General features: G+C 43.7%; 1 protein-coding gene across 15 annotated transcripts in view; it reads right to left on the bottom strand.

Annotated features, from left to right (window-relative positions):
- Nucleotides 1-19,111, bottom strand: part of MYCBP2 (MYC binding protein 2) — a 420,373-nt gene that overhangs the window by 147,604 nt on the left and 253,658 nt on the right. For all 15 annotated transcript variants that reach the window (XM_048852688.2, XM_048852718.2, XM_075129126.1 and 12 more), the window contains 4 exons: nt 12,331-12,380; nt 5,659-5,831; nt 5,076-5,220; nt 853-1,065 (listed from right to left, as the gene is read on the bottom strand). In XM_048852688.2, coding sequence (XP_048708645.1) covers nt 853-1,065; nt 5,076-5,220; nt 5,659-5,831; nt 12,331-12,380 — 581 coding nt within the window. The remainder of the gene's footprint in view (nt 1-852; nt 1,066-5,075; nt 5,221-5,658; nt 5,832-12,330; nt 12,381-19,111) is intronic.

Here is a 19,111-nt window from a genome sequence, read left to right on the forward strand (position 1 = left end):
ATATACATGTTCTGTTTTTAAGAAAATGAATCAAAGACGAGGCGGCTTCAAGGCTTCTTACAAAAGGAAAACCTTCATACAGATCTCTGACCTTATGAGCTTTAGACATAAAGGCCACAAATACAGTCCACCTTACCAAGGAGTGTCCTCCTTCAAGAATGCAGCAGCACTGAGCACTTTAGACTAGAGCTGGGTGGGAAACTGTTTTCTGTCTCCTCAATATCTTCAAGAAGTTGAAATTTTTTCCTATTTTAACATCAAAATCTTGTAAAATATTTACAAACTGAAAAACTGATTTTTTGGGGGTCAAGTGAAATGTTTTCTTTCAATTTTTACCTTTTCTTCCTTTCTTCCCCAGTCTAACTAGCTCAAATTTCTAAACAAAGTTCTTTCAAACAAACAAAAACAAACAAACAAAAAAAGCATTTTCCATTAAGAAAATGTCAAAACAAAAATGTTTAGATCATTTCAAAGCTTTTTTCTTGACTTTTTTGAGCCAGGAATTTGGTCAAATCCAACCCTGTTTCTTAAACACTTTTGGTTTAAACAAATTCACATTTTTTGATGACAAGTGATTTGTCAAAATATTCCTGACCAGCTCTGCTTTGGTTCACAGGAGAAAACTTAATGTCACTCCACAAAATTTTTTAAATCATTTTGATTTTTGTAAAAAAGCAAAAATCTCTAGAAAGATCAAGTATATGTAATTTTATAAATCCAAATACCCCAAAATAGAGAGTTATAATGAATAAAATGAGATTTGCAGATCTTTGTATTCACTTGTATATAGTCCTTTTGTTTTTTCACATGGAGAATGGTATAACTGTCATTGCTTAAACGACAATAATTTACCTTCATCATTGTAATAGCAATGTAGCGAGCTTCTTTCACTATCATAGGTTCATATGAAGCATCAAGTTTTGGTGAAGGGTGTCCTCCAAAAGTCATATCAGTGCCAGAGGAAGTGGGTGCTGCAGGACTGCCTGGTATCCGTTGGAGTTTTTTCAGTTGTTCTTGTTGCAAAGATGTTTTTTTCTGTGAAACAGGAATAGCCTTGACCTCCACCTGCCAAAATGCAATAAGAGGTGAAAAGATGATTAAAAATTTCTATTTGTTTTGTCCCTCATTTCCATTTTCATATTATTTTTAAACTACTTACAATCTCACCCCTACATTCCCACTACCACTTTCCTGAAATGCCTTTATTTCCTCCTCTACAAATTCTACATCTCTTATTGAGTAACTCTTCCACTCTGCGTAGTAATGGTTGGAGCAACCTCTTCAGCAACCCCACTTGGGTCTAAAAGCCTCTCACCCCAACAAGGTCTCAGCCCCACCTCACCTCACTCCAGGTACCTGAATTTCTGACAAGTACTATTTGCTATGCAACTTTCAGATGAAGAGTAAACAAATAATCTGGAAGATGAGTTGATTTTTTAGTATTTAAGCTCGAAAACAATTGAGTCCAAACCAGCACTGATTATAGTGCCACTAATCTGAATTTGAATATGTTAAATGGGAGTTTGGCTTGAATGGGGAGTGTTGAATAAATGGATACCCATGGACACCTGCAGTCAAGTTAATTTAAAACATCAGTGATTTTAATACGCTCAGGTAAGGAAATCACAATGAAATTAAAAATCCAGAAATTACTTTGGCAGTAGGGATCAACATTTCCTTTTCCTGATCACTGGTCTAGGACCATTGCTTTCAGACAAGTTTCCTAAAGTGTTTTTAAGACTCACTTCCAGGAGTCTACAACCACAAACTATAGATTGATTTGACAGATAAAAACTTTCATCTGTGCCATCGAGTTATGCACATGGCTAATCTGAATCTCATGTGGTGTTACTGTTGTGGCCTTACCATCCCATCATCCATCTATCTTTACTTTATGATACCCTCACTTATCATATCACATAAGTTTAGATTGTAAACTCTTCAGTAAAGACCCCATGTATTTCCTGTTTCTTTCTGAGCCATGCTGTTTCTGTTCTGTACCTAGAACAATTTGGGGATTCAGTAAATAAAAGTCCTGAAAACATTTGTACTAGTCCAAAGTGATACTGGGATGTTAAAATGTAGATGAAACCTGACTTCAATTTTTTTTGTTAATTTTGAATCTCTCTGAATAATTCTATTGCAATTACGTAAACGTTAATATTTGCACAATTTCTCTAGCTCCCTTGCACAGGAATTCTAGGAAAAAATTGGGTTCCAACTGCTGCTGTCACAAGCAGTTTTGTATGCCAGGATTTATAGACGCTGGAAAGGGCAATTATTAATTGGATGGTGGGAAAAATCCATGTAAACAAAGTGGCCCGTTTTGAACAGTTGACAAGAAGGTGTGAGTATCAGCTTCTCATTAGAGTCTGTTTTTGAAATTTTTTATTGAAGAATTGCCACTTTTAAGTCTGTTATTGAGTGTCCAGAGAGACTGAAGTGTTCTCCTACTGGTTTTTGAATGTTATAATTCCTGATGTCAGATTTTTGTCCATTTATTCTTTTGTGTAGAGACTGTCCAATTTGGCCAATGTACATGGCAGAGGGGCATTGCTGGCACATACCACATTGGTAGATGTGCAGATAAACGAGCCCCTGATGGTGTGGCTGACATGGTTAGGTCCTAGGATGGTGTCCCTTGAATAGATATGTGGACAGAGTTGGCACCGGGATTTGTTGCAGGGTTTGGTTCCTGGGTTAGTAGTTCTGTTGTGTGGTGTGTAGTTGCTGGTGAGTATTTGCTTCATGTTGGGAGGGTGTCTGTAAGCAAGGACTGGCCTGTCTCCCAAGATCTGTGAGAGTGAGGGATCGTCCTTCAGGATAGGTTGTAGATCCTTGATGGAGAGGTTTTAGTTGGGAGCTGTAGGTGATGGATAGTGGCATTCTCTTACTTTCTTTGTTGGGCCTGTCCTGTAGTAGGTGACTTCAGGGTACCCTTCTGGCTCCGTCAATCTGTTTCTTCACTTTAACGACTCCAGTGAGAAACTGCAGAACTGGAATTAATTTGCAAACTGGACACCATCAAATTAGGCCTGAATAAAGACTGGGAGTGAATGGGTCACTACAAAAAACTAATTTCCCCCTGCTGATACTCACACCTTGTCAACTGTTTGAAATGGGCCACCTTGTTTACACTGCCTCATTAGCACTACAAAAGTGATTTCCACCCCTTCTTATCAACTGTTGAGAATAGCCCACTTCCACCTTAATTGAATTGGCTCGTTAGCACTGACCCCCCACTTGGTAAGGCAATTCCCATCTTTTCATATGCTGTGTATTTATACCACCTGACTGTATGTTCCACTCCATGCATCTGATGAAGTTGGTTTTAGCCCACAAAAGCTTATGCCCAAATAAATGTATTAGTCTCTAAGGTGCCACAAGGTCCTCGTTGTTTTTGGGGATACAGACTAACACGGCTACCACTCTGAAACCTGAGCGACTATAGGTTCTCTGACTATGGGATCCTCTATTTAAAGTGTGGGTCTACTTTCAGAAAGCAACTCTAAAAATGGCATGCTCATAACTTGCTGATTTTATATGACATGTATTCACTTTACATGTAAAATACTGTTTTAAGAACATAAATACATAAGAATGGCAATCATGAAGTGATTCATCCCATCTTTCAGTCTCAGCATCAAGCAGTCAGAGGCTTAGGGATATCTGGAGCATAGGACTGCATCCCTGCCCATCTTGGCTAATAGCTATTCATGGACCTATCCTCCATGAATTTATCTAATTCTTTTTTGAATCCAGTTATAGTTTTGGCCTTCACAAAATCCCTGGCAACGAGTCTCACAGGTTGAATGTTCATTATGTTAAGAAGTATTTCTTTTGTTTATTTTAAACCTGCTGCCTATTAATTTCATTTGATGACCCCTAGTTCTTGTGTTATGTAGAGGGGTAAATAACACTTCCGGAGTCACTTTCTCCACACCAGTCATGATTTTGTAGACCTCAATCATATCCCCCCTTAATCGTCTCTTTTCCAAGCAGAACAATCACTCTTTTTAATCTCTCCTCAGACGTAAACTAGTCCATGCCCTTAATCATTTTTGTTGTTCTTCTCTCTATCTTTTCCATTTCCAATGTATCTTCTTTTAGATGGGGAGACCAGAGCTGCACACCAGTATTCAAGATGTGGGCATACCAAGATTGATATACTGGCATTATGATATTTACTGTCATCTTATCTATCCCTTTCCTAATGGTTTCTAGCATTTTGCCAGCTTTTTAGACTGTCACTATACACTGAGTGGATATTTTCAGAAAACTACCTACAGTGACTCCAAAATCTTTTTCTTGAATGGTAACAGCTAATTTAGCCATGACCATTTTGTATGTATAGTTGGGATTACGTTTTCCAATGTATGTTACTTTGCATTGATCAACATTGAATTTCATCTGCCATTTTGTTGCCCAGTTTTGAGAGATCACTTTACAGGCAGCTTTGGACTTACCTATTTTGAGTAATTTTGTATCATCTGCAGATTTTGCCACCTCACTGTTTATCCCTTTTTCCAAATCATGTACGAGTATGTTGAACAGCACTGGTTCCAGTACCAATTCCTTTGGAACACTGCTATCTACCTCCCATTCTGAAAACTGATAATTTATTCTTACCTGTTGTTTCCTGTCTTTTGAAAGAACTTCCCTCTTATCCCATGACTGCTTATTTTGCTTAAGAGCCTTTGGTGAGGGACCTTGTCAAAGGCTAACTTCCTAACTTTCCTAACTTGCATGCTGAAAGTTGGTTCTTTTCTTCTTACACATCACCACCAATAATAAAGATCATGCAGGCCAAATTAGGTCCTTAGCCATACCTGCATAAATCCATTATAGACTAGAATGATTTAATCTGGATAAAATGGGGTTGAGCAAGCGCAATTAACCGCATAATTTAGACATAGTGGTGTTGCACCAATGTAAGAAAGTCCCACAGACTACCCAAATTTCAGAATGTCACTTTCTGCACTAATCAAGAATCTTGTGTGTGATATCAACCAAAAATGCTGACAAATTTACTGCAGGATGAAAACAGCCAAGAGTTCTAGTTCATACACAATTACCTTCATACTGGGAACGTGAACAATATCTCCATACTGGTCTTTTGTTTGCACGGTAATAGTAGTTGGCCAACCACATCGTATGTCATCCTTGTTTAGGATTAAAGATGTCTTCTGAGGATCAGCATATGAATCTGGCTGAAGCCATCTAGAACAGAGCAAAGTTAAAAAATATTTAACATTAGAATGTTTTGTACTACCTTCTAATCATAATAAAGACAAATACAGAGACCTAACAAAAAGCCTCTAGTCATACTTGTAATTAAGGAGCAAAAACAGAGTCAAGTCTGAAGTAATTAAATATTTTTCATAATGACCGTATTAATAAAAACCCAAGGCCCAAATTAACAAGGCCTTTCTAATATACAGATACCAATAAAGGGCACAGTTATAAAAATGTATTACTACAGGATAAGCAAGAGGGCTAAAACATGTAGTTTTCAAATTCCAGTAATTTGAAACATAAATAAAACCATGATCCTAAGCAAAACAATACCTAGAAATGGTTTAAGTTCTATATTTTGCTACCGTGGTTAAAAATGAAAATAAGGCAATAATAGGCTCATTCATACAGCGCACAAATCACCTTGCAAGCCGTCCACCACTAGACCCTGGTACACAGACTATGAAATCATCCAAAAATGACTGTTCGTTGCTTTGCATCTGAAGTGGAAGGTTTCCTTCAAGAGCTTCTAAGATGGTTGGTGAGTGAGACAGTGCCAAACCTTTTCCAAGAATGCCTGAGTGAGATTTACACACCTTTAAAAAAAAAAAAAAGATTTTCAGCGAAACAAATCTCTTACATGTTGATGTTTTCAATTATGTGACAACACTGGTAAAAACAGATTTTTGGGGTAGGATTCCACTTCACCTGGAAAGCAGGACACCATCTCCATACTCTCAATGACAGAACAGTGATCATGGAAAATGTCTTCTCCTTTGCACACAAGGAGGAAGGCCTTCTCCTAACAGAAACAGGGGCTGCAGCAGTGCCAGTGTGGACCCAGGACTTGCAGCAGAGTCAGTCACCAGGCAACCTAACTAGTACAGCTGGCCTGCAGTGGGGCTGCCTAATTGGCTACTCCGCCTGACTGGTTGGTTGAGTCTGAAGACTGACTCCAACCCAGAAGTAGCAGCAGTCCAGCATTTGCATTTGACAGTATTCTTGTCAGCAAGTTAAGGAAGTATGGGCTGGATGAATGCACTACAAGGTGGGTAGAAAGCTGGCTAGATTGTCGGGCTCAACGGGTAGCGATCAATGGCTCCATGTCTAGTTGGCAGCCGGTATCAAGTGGAGTGCCCCAAGGGTCGGTCCTGGGGCCGGTTTTGTTCAATATCTTCATAAATGATCTGGAGGATGGTGTGGATTGCACTCTCAGCAAATTTGCGGATGATACTAAACTGGGAGGAGTGGTAGATACGCTGGAGGGGAGGGATAGGATACAGAAGGACCTAGACAAATTGGAGGATTGGGCCAAAAGAAATCTGATGAGGTTCAATAAGGATAAGTGCAGGGTCCTGCACTTAGGACGGAAGAACCCAATGCACAGCTACAGACTAGGGACCGAATGGCTAGGCAGCAGTTCTGCGGAAAAGGACCTAGGGGTGACAGTGGACGAGAAGCTGGATATGAGTCAGCAGTGTGCCCTTGTTGCCAAGAAGGCCAATGGCATTTTGGGATGTATAAGTAGGGGCATAGCGAGCAGATCGAGGGACGTGATCGTTCCCCTCTATTCAACATTGGGGAGGCCTCATCTGGAGTACTGTGTCCAGTTTTGGGCCCCACACTTCAAGAAGGATGTGGATAAATTGGAGAGAGTCCAGCGAAGGGCAACAAAAATGATTAGGGGTCTGGAACACATGAGTTATGAGGAGAGGCTGAGGGAGCTGGGATTGTTTAGCCTGCAGAAGAGAAGAATGAGGGGGGATTTGATAGCTGTTTTCAACTACCTGAAAGGGTGTTCCAAAGAGGATGGCTCTAGACTGTTCTCAATGGTATCAGATGACAGAACGAGGAGTAATGGTCTCAAGCTGCAGTGGGGGAAGTTTAGATTGGATATTAGGAAAAACTTTTTCACTATGAGGGTGGTGAAACACTGGAATGCGTTACCTAGGGAGGTGGTAGAATCTCCTTCCTTAGAGGTTTTTAAGGTCAGGCTTGACAAAGCCCTGGCTGGGATGATTTAACTGGGAATTGGTCCTGCTTTGAGCTGGGGGTTGGACTAGATGACCTTCTGGGGTCCCTTCCAACCCTTATATTCTATGATTCTATGATTCTATGCCTATAGCTGTGACAGTTCCTGTGCCTACTTATTCCCAGCCTTGGACCCAGTTTGCCTCACTGCAAGTAACCCGGTTCTGACCCTGGGCTCTGGTTCCTGACTACAGCTCTAACCCTTGGCTCTAACACCTGGCCACTGACTCCAGATCTGATCCTGGGCTCCAATTCCTTGCTACTGATTGCTGCTGTAGCCACCAGATCTTATTCCTCCTCTAAACACAGGGCACAACTGGGCTTGTCACTGACGCCTCCTCTGCTATCTTCTGTTCTATAAGGGAAATCTTGATGGTTTGTGTCATCTCAAAAGATAAACCCGCTTCAGGGCCTGGGGGAGGAGTGCTGAGAGGAGGAAAAAAAAAAAGAGGTAGACTTAACCCTCCCGGTAGAAGAGTCCTCTTCACTTCCAGGAGAATACTGCAAGTAGCTCTTCTACTTGCTTCAGTGAAAATGTCCCAAAACAAATTAAGTAAGGGGCTCGAGATACAGCCAGTGGAGAAGAATCCATCTTAAGGAACTTATTTTTGATGGGATACAATATAAAAAATCCCTTCTAGGGGGAAGAGAGAAGCTGGATAGGCCAGGGAATTGCCCTGTATCCAATGTCCCACCTCATAAGGTGGCTCACCTCCTCCCATCTGAATTCCTTGTCCTTTAACTGCTCTCTTCCTTCCTCCCATGTGGAGGAGTGCGTAAGAAAGATGAGAGTCTGAAGAGTGCAAGAATACTCCCCTTCGTGCGAGTGACTAAGGAGCTCAGAGCAGTGGAGTACCAGAGTACTGTTGCACACCATTCACCAGCACTGTGCTAATACAGGCTACCTCTGTCCTCCTTTAGTGGCCCATACAATGGAGGACTGAAAAAAAAATGCTGCAGCCAAGGCATGGTGTCATGATCCTGGGGGTCATCGTACTCCAAACCTCCACCCAATGGCTTACGGGCATCAGCTAGAACTGGAACTCCCTGAAGCTCAGCTCAGATAGAAGGTTCCAACTGGTGAAACACTGGAGCTCCTGAATGGCCGGCTCACCCTACTTAAGTTGGAAGGAGGACGTAGTCTTCCATACAACTGGGCTCCACCCTCCTTTGGAATGCTCACCCAGTGCTACCCGCACCCGTCTCCTGACCCTGACCTCCTGGTTTCCTGATTAAACATGATTCTTGGTATCTGACTCTTGCTTCCTGACCTTTGATTCTGAACCCCAGCTTGCATGAGCACCCGGTCCCCAGTCCTACGCTAACCACTAGGCTTGGCCATCTACATCCCAGCACTGAAGGGCATGACTTGTTCTTCCTGAACTGTTTCTTCTCCTCTAGGTTTTCCCCTATTTTACCATCCTGGTGGCTGAAGAAGATTCAAGGCCCCCTAAATGGTGCTAATCTATGGCACTAGTTACTTCTCCGCTGTAAATCTGGAAGCAACGGGGGCATCTGCCTGCAAAAAACTCAGAAGGGAGGGAGATGATCATTTATCCTGATTTGCCACCAGCTGTTAGCTACACAGAAGGTAAGCACACAACTCAGCCACCTGTGTGAGTTAGTCACACCAACACTACTCAAAGAAAAATAATTTTATATCAAAAATATTATATTTAATAAAAATATAAATAAGCCACAGCTCCATTTTGCAATATTTATGTTTGAATATATGTTCTGAAAACTTTACTATAATGAGTGCTTAATGTAAATATTAAACAGATAATAAACACTTCCATAAAATCCTTTTAGCTTTCTTCTAAATACTATCGCACAAGTAGTGGGATGCCCTCCTTTTGTCCATATTCTCGTATCTCCCCCACCCCCACGGAAAACATTCCAATCAATGAGTGTGCCCCACAAGATAATTTACTTCCATATAATATGACAATTTAAATCAATTGGTAATAAATACTGCTTCTCTTTATGAAAATGAGACCCCAGTTCTAACAAGTAAATAGAAGCATGGCTCCATGTAAGACACTATGGTTATGTCCACACTGCAATTAAACACCCATGGCTGGCTTGTGTCAGTGGACTTGGACTCACAGGGTTTAGGCTATTGGGCTGTTTAATTGCAGTGTAAACATTCAGGCTCAGGCTAGAGCCCAGGCTCTGGGACCTGACAAGGTGGGAGGGTCCCAGGGTCCAGCCTTCAGCCTGAGCCTGAACACCTACAATGTAGTTAAACAGCTTCATTGCCCGAGTCCCACAAGCCCAAGTTGACTGACACGGGCCAGTCATGGGTGTTTAATTGCAGCGTACATATACCCAAAATAAACCAAGAGGGGACAATGGACCTATCTAATGGCTGTCAAATGATAATTTGGGCTCATTATTGACCTATGTTGTGTTCAAATGTAAACCTTAAAAGGCTTTGTATCCCACTTATAGGTCAAATTCCTTCATCCCATCCCTGTCTTTCAGTAAGACTATATTTCATTTCAGACTACCTCCCTCTTAATACAGAGAACTAACCATCAGAAATAAGATAATACAAAAGAATCACTATGCTAAGTCAATCAGCTATTAAGAACTACCAAAGGATGACTTTAGTAAAGCTTTTGATATGGTCTTGCATGACATTCCCATAAACAAATGAGGGAAAAGCAACCTAGATGGAGATACTATCAGGTGTGTGCATAACTGGTTGGAAAACCGTTCCCAGAGAGTAGATATCAGTGGTTCACAGTCATGCTGGAAGGGCATAATGAGTGGGGTCCTACAAGGATCAGTTCTCGGTCTGGTTCTGTTCAATATCTTCATCAATGATTTAGATGATGGCATAGAGAGTACACTTACAAAGTTTGCGGATGATAAAACACTAGGAGGGGTTGCAAGTGCTTTGGAGGATAGGATTATAATTCAAAATGATCTGGACAAACTGGAGAAATGATCTGAAGTAAATAGGATAAAACTGAGTAAGTACAAATGCAAAGTATTCCACTTAGGAAGAAACAATCAGTTGCACACATACAAAATGGGAAAAGACTACCTAGGAAGGAGTACTGTGGAAAGGGATCTGGGGGACATAGTGGAACACAAGCTAAATATGAGTCAAAGTGTAACATCGTTGCAAAAAAAGCAAACATCATTCTGGGATGTATTAGCAGGAGTGTTTTAATCAAGACATGAGAAGTAATTCTTCCACTCTACTCCATGCTGATTAGGCCTCAAATGGAGTATTATGTCCAGTTCTGGGCACCACATTTCAGGAACGATGTGGACAAATTGGAGAAAGTCCAGAGAAGAGCAACAAAAACAATTAAAGGCCTAGAAAACATGATCTATGAGGGAAGATTGAAAAAAAATGGGTTTGTTTAGTCTGGAAAAGAGAAGACCGAGATGGGACATGATGATAGTTTTCAAATACATAAAAGATTGTTACAAGGAGGAGGGAGAAAAATTGTTGTTCTTAGCTTCTGAGGATAGGACGAGAAGCAATGGGCTTAAATTGCAGCAAGGGAGGTTTAAGGCTGGACATTAAGAAAAACTTCCTAGCTGTCACAGTGGTTGTCATAAATATAAAGGGAAGGGTAACCACCTTTCTGTATACAGTGCTATAAAATCCCTCCTGGCCAGAGGCAAAATCCTTTCACCTGTAAAGGGTTAAGAAGCTAAGGTAACCCTGTTGGCACATGACCCAAAATGGCCAATGAGGGGACAAGATTCTTTCAAATCTGGAGGGGGCGGGGGGGAACAAAGGGTTTGGTCTGTCTGTGTGATGCTTTTGCCAGGAACAGATCAGGAATGCAACCTCACAACTCCTGTTAAGTTAGTAAGTAATCTAGCTAGACATGCGTTAGATTTCCATTTGTTTAATGGCTGGTAAAATAAGCTGTGCTGGATGGAATGTATACTCCTGTTTTTGTGTCTTTTTGTAACTTAAGGTTTCACCTAGAGGGATTCTCTATGTTTTGAATCTGATTACCCTGTAAAGCATTTACCATCCTGATTTTACAGAGGTGATTCTTTTACCTTTTCTTTAGTTAAAATTCTTCTTTTAAAAACCTGATTGATTTTTCACTGTTCTTAAGATCCAAGGGTTTGGGTCTATGTTCACTTGTACAAATTGGTGAGGATTCTTATCAAGCCCTCCCCAGAAAAGGGGGTGTAGGGCTTGGGGGGATATTTTGGGGGAAGATGTTTCCAAGTGGTCTCTTTCCCTGTTCTTTGTTTAAACGCTTGGTGGTGGCAGCATAAGGTTCAAGGACAAGGCAAAAGTTTGTACCTTGGGGAAGAATAAGCTTAGGGGGTCTTTCATGCAGGTCCCCACATCTGTACCCTAGAGTTCAGAGTGGGGAAGGAACCTTGACAGCAGTTAAGCACTGGAATAAATTGCCAAGGAAGGTTGCAGAATCTCAATCATTCAATATTTTTAAGAGCAGGTTAGACAAACGTCTGTCAGGGATGGTCTAGATCATACTTAGTCCTGCCATGAGTGCAGGGGACTGGACTAGATGACCTCTCGAGGTCCCTTCCAGTCCTACGATTCTATGATGACAAGATGTATGCCTTCCTACTCTTCCTCCACCAAGAGGCAATTTCTCCAAAATATCAGTCTTGGAAGAAGTCACTTTCAAAAATGACTAGTCTTTTTGGGTGCTTAATGAGACAACTTGAAAGAGCATATTTTTCAAAGGCCGAGTGCTTAGCATATATTTTTGAAAAATCAGACCCTTCTGAGATGTCAAGTTGGGCACATACAATTCAGACACACAAACATCACTATTCACTTTTGAAAATCTTATCCAGAGCTCTTAATATCCACCCAATCATGTTTATACCAGTAAATAATGAACTACTATGACCCAGTAGCTTGATTTAAGAGCCTTTTCATTGAAGGTTTCAAAAGCAGTTTTACTGTGTTTACTAATAATGGGTTAGCTTCCTTCATACTGCCAAGATCTTCCAAACAGGTTTCTTCTCTGGCAATCAGCAAAAAGAAAGTGACAATGGAAGTTAGCACCAAAATGTCTTACGATGTTAAAAGCAAAGCTATACCTGCAACGCAGCCTCTTCAAGAATTTCAAGATCTTCTTCAAATTCATTAGCTGTTGTACAAATAAACAGAAATGCATATATGGTTAATATAAACAAAGATAAATCTACATACTTTCAGTATTTTAAATTTGGTTATAATTCCATTTAGCAATGCATTTTATATTAACCTTGTTATGAACCTAAAAAACTTTCCTCATTTTGCTCAGCCCAGCCATGTGAAAATGTTCGAAGGTTACACAGCACTTCTTAATGAACAGATAAAATATTATTTTCATTCAATACTGTAAACATGCAGTATGGTATAATTCAGTGTACAAACAAATATGACACTAATTTATATAAAGAAAAAATTATTCTTATATCTTTAAATATATTTTCTCCAAAACAGTATGTTTGGCAATTCTGTGCACATGGATAGGTGGTCTACCTTCCAGCGATTTTGGAGGCAGTTAGAGCTGACTTCCAGATGGCAGTAGTTAGGACCCATCCACCAAATGCTCCTCAGAGGAGCTTATACAAATAACTGTTTTAAAAAAACATACTAATGCTAGCCAATTATTAATTCTTTTGTAAAAATTAAATCCAAATGTGTTCAATGTAACTGTATTCCATACTTCTTTCTCAGACACAGTTCTAAACTTTGATTCCAGGGTGGCCAGAATTCACAATCATGCTGTTTTAGAGAAAATAAATTTACAGGGAAGGAAAACATTTTTCTACTCTTTCCAAAACATGTCAGGCAATTCTGCACACACAGGATGTAATCACTAGTGAGATAAGAGAGGAACAGAAAAAGAAGGACTCAAGTTCTAATGCATTAAAAATGTCCACAGATGTAGACACCTGTATCAGAAGCTAAATCCACTCAACGTAATCAAATAATGAATAACGTTCATTCAATATACTGATCCAGGCAATTGTAGCAGTTTGGTATGATACTTTGCTTTTTTATTTTCTTTAATTAGTGCAGGTGCTGTGTCTGTAGAGGATATCATCATTAATCTTGTGGAGTGCACCTTCTTGATACCTGCTGCAAGAGCCTAATATAGTGGTGGGAAACCTGCGGCCCGTCAGGGTAATCCACGGGTGGGCCACGAGACTGTTTGCTTACATTGACCGTCCACAGGCACGGCTGCCCGCAGCTCCCATTGGCTGGGAATGGCGAACCGCGGCCACTGGAAGCTGTGGGCGGCCATGCCTGTGGACAATCAATGTAAACAAACTGTCTCGCAGCCCGCCAGCAGATTACCCTGACAGGCTGTGTGCGGCCCATAGGCCGCAAGTTGCCCACCACTGTCCTTATAGTGTTTCTTGTATGCTTTAGATATGCAAATGAAAAGTGACCTGCAAAAAGGGTCATTAGCCACTTTCTCCTTGTGTGAAAAAGCGCAAAAGAGAAATGTGGATTTTTTACAAATTTAAGAGTTGATGTATGTTTTAATTAACTGTCCTTCTCACTTCTGTGCAGTGCTATTATTTTTACTTCAGCTAGATGACATTGGACAAAAGAGAGTGCTATCTTCAGGGCCTTGTTGAATGTAGATGTGACCTTAATCAGGAAGTATTCTGAAATCTTCTAAACCATCCTGTCCGTGAAATGTACCGTATTGGTCCACTACTGATAGTCAAAACTCAGACATCCTAATTCCCCAAATTCTGCCATCTTTCTACATATATCTATCTATCTTTCATCACCATAGTCTTACAGTCATAAATGGATTTTATTCTCACAGCCCTGCTGAGGAGGTAGGGAAGTACTATGACAATTTTTTACATGGGAAATTGAGGCATAAAGTAGATGAAATTACTTGCCCAAGATCACACAGGACACCTGTGACTGGCCAGGAATTGTACCTAAGGTCTATTGAGACCCATTCCAGTGTCTTATACACTAGACTTTCCCTTCCATCCCAGCTTGGACACTATGGTTGTTACCTTAACAGTTAAAAAAGCAGAAGGATGGGGAGTGCAATGGTTTAAAGAGAGTACTACTGAGATCCTGCAATTCCAGATTTTTCTTCTGTTGTAGACACTTATCTCAGCGGATTTAAACATTATTGTTGCATGTTTTCAAAATGCAGATATTGCTAAGGAAATGTGTTAGTATTCCTGTGCTCACCATACGTTACTGAATAAAGGAAAACCTAGAGATGAGGGATTTAAAAAAAAACAAACCAACAACAATTTCACAAATGGTTGCCTAAAATTAGCATCCTAAATCCATACTTAGACATCTGAACAAATGGCCAAATTAAAAAAAAAAAAAAAAAAAAAAAAAAGACTTTGCTCTCTGGCCTATTCCCCTAAAAAGGGAAACTCTCTAATTGCTTAACTTTTGCAGGGAAGAGGAAGACGTGACCCATCCTTCTCTCAGTTCTCTCATTTTCATATTTATATATGGCAAATTAGGAAAAAAACAAACAAAAACCCCACAACTCAAGGCAGTTTCTTGTCATCAGGGATAAAGGGAATAAAATTATTGTTGTCATTTTTACTTGTAGGAGGCACTCAGAATAGAGAAATGGGAGCCACATAAGAAATTAGATAAAGATAGTTCAGATATCAAGGCCCTAACAGTGGGAAAACAGAATAATTTTGGCAACAAGTTTTTTCCCCAGTGACAACTTGTTCAGAGCTTGTCTTCACTACCGGGGTAATTTGATCTAAGTTTCACTATACCACAGCTATGTCAATAACGTAGCTGGATTCGAAGTAGCTTGGGTCAACTTACCCCAGTGTCTTCACTGTGCTGAGTCGACGGGAGACTCTATCCGGTCGACTTACCTTAATCTTCTCGGGGAGATGGAGTACTGGGGTCGACCAGAGAGTGCTCTGCCGTCGATTTAGCAGATCTTCAATTGCAGCAGCAGCAATCTCCCCGGTAGCGAAGACAAGCCCCTCGGGCACCTATCACTTTCCTGGATAGAGGATTTTTTTATGCAGCAGGGGCTCAGACCTACTGATAAATTGTCCTGCAGGAACTGTAACAAACTACAGATTGAAGGGTTATGGCAATTCATTTCCTATTCCATAGGCCAATACTGAGTCCAAGTTGTATTCTCAAATATACTATTGATACACTAAAAAAAGACAGTTACTTTTTCCGTAACTGGTGTTCTTCAAGATGTATTGCTCATGTCTATTCCACAACAGGTGTGTGTGCTCGCCACATGCACCGGTGCCGGAAGTCTTTCCCCTAGCAGTACCCGTACGGGGGGAGCACCCCCTGAAACCCCTGGAGTGGCGCCTGCCTGGTGCGGTATAAGGGGACCTGCGCGCTCCCCCCACCCTCAGTTCCTTCTTGCCAGACAACTCCAACAGAGGGGAAGGAGGGCGGGGTGTGGAATAGACATGTGGAATAGACATGAGGTAACTGTCTTTTCTTCTTCGAGCGATTGCTCATGTGTATTCCACAACAGGTGATTTCAAGCTATATCTGTTGGAGGTGGGTAGGAGTTCACAAGTTCCCAGGATGGAGGACAACCCTGCCAAACCCGGCGTTATCCCTGGTTTGGGGGATGATCACATAGTGCGAGATGAATGTGTGAACCGAAGACCATGTGGCGGCCCTCCAAATGTCCTGAATGGGGACATGGGCCACGAAGGCAGCCAATGAGGCCTGCGCCCGAATCGAGTGTGCCCTCACAATGGGTGGCGGGGGGACAGCTCATAACAGGAACGGATGCACAAAGTGATCCAATTGGAAAACCGCTGAGTGGACATCGGCTGGCCCCTCGTGCGCTCAGCCGAGGTGATGAACAGCTGCGAGGACTTTCTGAATGGCTTGGTCCACTCGAGGTAGAAAGCCAGAGCCCGCCGCACATCGAGCATGTGAAGACAGCACTCCACACTGGACGCGAGGCTTGGGGCAGAAGACTGGTAGAAAAATGTCCTGACCCATGTGGTAGGCGGACACCAGCTTTGGGAGGAACGTGGGGTGCGGGCGGAGCCGGACCTTGTCCTTATGAAAGACCGTGTATGGTGGCTCGGAGGTCAGAGCCCTGAGTTCCGAGACTCGCCTGGCAGAAGTGTTTGCAACCAGGAAGGCCACCTTCCACGAGAGGTGAGACCAGGAGCACGTGGCCAGTGGTTCAAAAGGGGGCCCCGTGAGACGAGCCAACACCAGGTTTAGGTCCCACTGAGGGACCGAGGGTCTAGAATGCGGAAAAAGATGGTCCAAACCATTAAGGAACCAGCCAGTCATAGCATGGGAAAATACTGTGTGCCCTTGCACCGGCGGATGGAAGGCCGATATGGCTGCCAGGCGCACCTTTACTGATGGGGGCGCCAGACCCTGGGCCCCCAGGTGGAGGAGATAATCAAGGATAAACTGGATCGGGGCAGCCACAGGGGAGACACCCTGGTCCGCCACCCACCTAGAAACCCGGGACCACTTCACCAAATAAGCACAGCGAGTGGAGGGCTGTCTACTTTCGAGGAGGATGTGCTGAACCTGTTCTGAGCACGTCCTTTCCTCTCCACCTAACCACTGAGCAGTCATGCCGCAAGGTTGGGATGGAGGTGGTGGCCCTGGTCCTGAGAGAGCAGGTCCGGGCGGAGCAGCAACGGCCATGGCAGAGCTACTACCAGGCCCGTGAGGGTCCCGTACCAATGCTGCCTGGGCCACGCGGGGGCAGTCAGGAGAACCCAGACCTTGTCCGTCTTTATCTTCTCCAGGACCCTGCTGATTAGAGGGAATGGGGGAAAGGCATAGAGAAGCCAGCCTGACCAGGACAGGATAAAGGTATCGGAGATAGCGCCCCTCCCCAAGCCTCCCCTGGAGCAGAACCAGGGGCATCGCTGGTTCTGCCAAGTTACGAATAGGTCCACTTGGGGAGTTTCCCACCTTCGGAAGAGCCGGTGGGCCACTTCCAGGTGGAGGGATCACCGTGTTGCGAGCAAAAGTCCCTGCTTAAGCGATCCGCCCTCTCATTCTGGGCAGCCGGTAGGTGGAAGGCCTTCAGGTGGATGTTGTGGGCTATACAGCTGTCCCATAGCCTGAGGGCTTCATGGCAGAGGATAAGGCCTCTCCTTGCCTGTTGATATAGAACATGAGGCAGTGTTGTCCCTGAGGACCCTGACTACCTTGCCCTCCAGGTGCGAGCAGAAGGCCATACATGCCAGCCGCACTGCTCTAAGCTCCTTTACGTTTATACCTAGGGTCAGGTCTTGAGCCAACCACAGGCTTTGGCTCTGAAAGTTCCCCACACAGGTCCCCCAACCCAGGTCCGACGCATTGGACACCAGCTCCAACGACAGGGCCCTGTCCCTGAATGGGACCCCTTGGAGCATGTTGTTTGGGGCGGACCACCACCGTAGAGATCTTGTCCATCCTGTCTGGGGCCTGGGAGAACTTCGAGGCCAACCAGAGCTGGAGAGGCCACATCCTGAGTCTGGCGTGATGGACCACGTACGTGCAAGCCGACACGTGACCCAAGAGCTGCAGGCAAACCCTGGCTATTGTCACCGGGAACCTTTCAGGGTCTCGAATCTGTCTGATGGGAGAGAGGCCCTGGCCAACGCTACGTCCAGGAGCGCCCCGATAAATTCCATGCGTTGTACTGGGACTAACGTGGACCTGATGTTGTTTACCAACAGGCCTAAGGTGGTGCATGTGGTCAGGAGGAGAGCCACGTGATCCCTCACCTGCAACAGGGAGGTGCCCTTGACAAGCCAATCGTCCAGAAAGGGAAATATCTGGACCACTCGCCGTCTGAGGTAGGCCGCTACCACCAACATGCATTTTGTAATCACCCTGGGGGCAGTGGACAGACCAAACAGGAGGATCGTTACTTGGTAGTGATTCTGTCCCACCATGAAACAGAGGAAGCGCCTGTGCCCCTCAAATACGTTGATGTGAAAGTACACGTCCTGTAGATCGAGAGCAACGTACCAGTCCCCGGGATACAGGGAGGGGATGATGGAAGCCAGGGAAACCATGCGGAACTTGAGTTTCACCATGTACTGGTTCAGACCTCGCAGGTCCAGGATGGACCTGAGCCCCACCTTGGCCTTCGGGATAAGGAAATAACGGGAGTAATACCCCTTGCCCATGAACTCCTCGGGCACCACCTCTATCGCTCCTAGTCCTAGGAGCCACCCCACCTCCTGCTTGAGCAGAGCTTCGTGTGAGGAGTCCCCCAAGAGGGACAGGGGGACAGCATCCAAGACTGTCTGCAGGGGCACCCTAGCAGCCGCTGCCCCTTCCTCCACTAGCGCCTTGAACGCCTTCCTATCTTGGGCAGGGAGCCCCACAGATTGAATTTGTACCTGCCCAGGAGAGCTTGATGGTTTGCCACTCATAACTGGAAGCTCGAAGACTAATAAATTTTCCTTCTGAAAAAGTCCAGTCTCTGAGCGTCTTTGTTCTTTGGGGTCGGGGCTGGCTGACCCTGCTGTTCCCTGTGGTTGACCGACTCGACCACCAGGGAATTGGGCGCTGAGTGGGTATACAAGTACTCATGCTCCTTAGTGGGTACAAAGGACTTGCGTTCCTTCTTAGAGATGGGGCCAATGAGGCCGGTGTTTGCCACAGGGCATTTGAAACCTTAGCCACTCCTTCATGGAGAGGCAAGGCCACCCTACCCGGTGCCGACAGGGACAGCACGTTAAACAGGGAATCTGGGGGCCTTGAGATGGAGGCTTGCTGCCACCCTCTTTAAGAGTTCTTGATGGGCCCTGAACTCCTCCTGTGGGGCAGAGCCACAATCACCTCCTCTGGGCAGGGTGAGAAGGCTGGTGTGGTGCTCTAGGTATCAGCCGGCACTGGAGGATCCACCAC

Source organism: Caretta caretta, chromosome 1 (genome assembly GCF_965140235.1).
Source record: "Caretta caretta isolate rCarCar2 chromosome 1, rCarCar1.hap1, whole genome shotgun sequence".
Taxonomy (NCBI): domain Eukaryota; kingdom Metazoa; phylum Chordata; order Testudines; family Cheloniidae; genus Caretta; species Caretta caretta.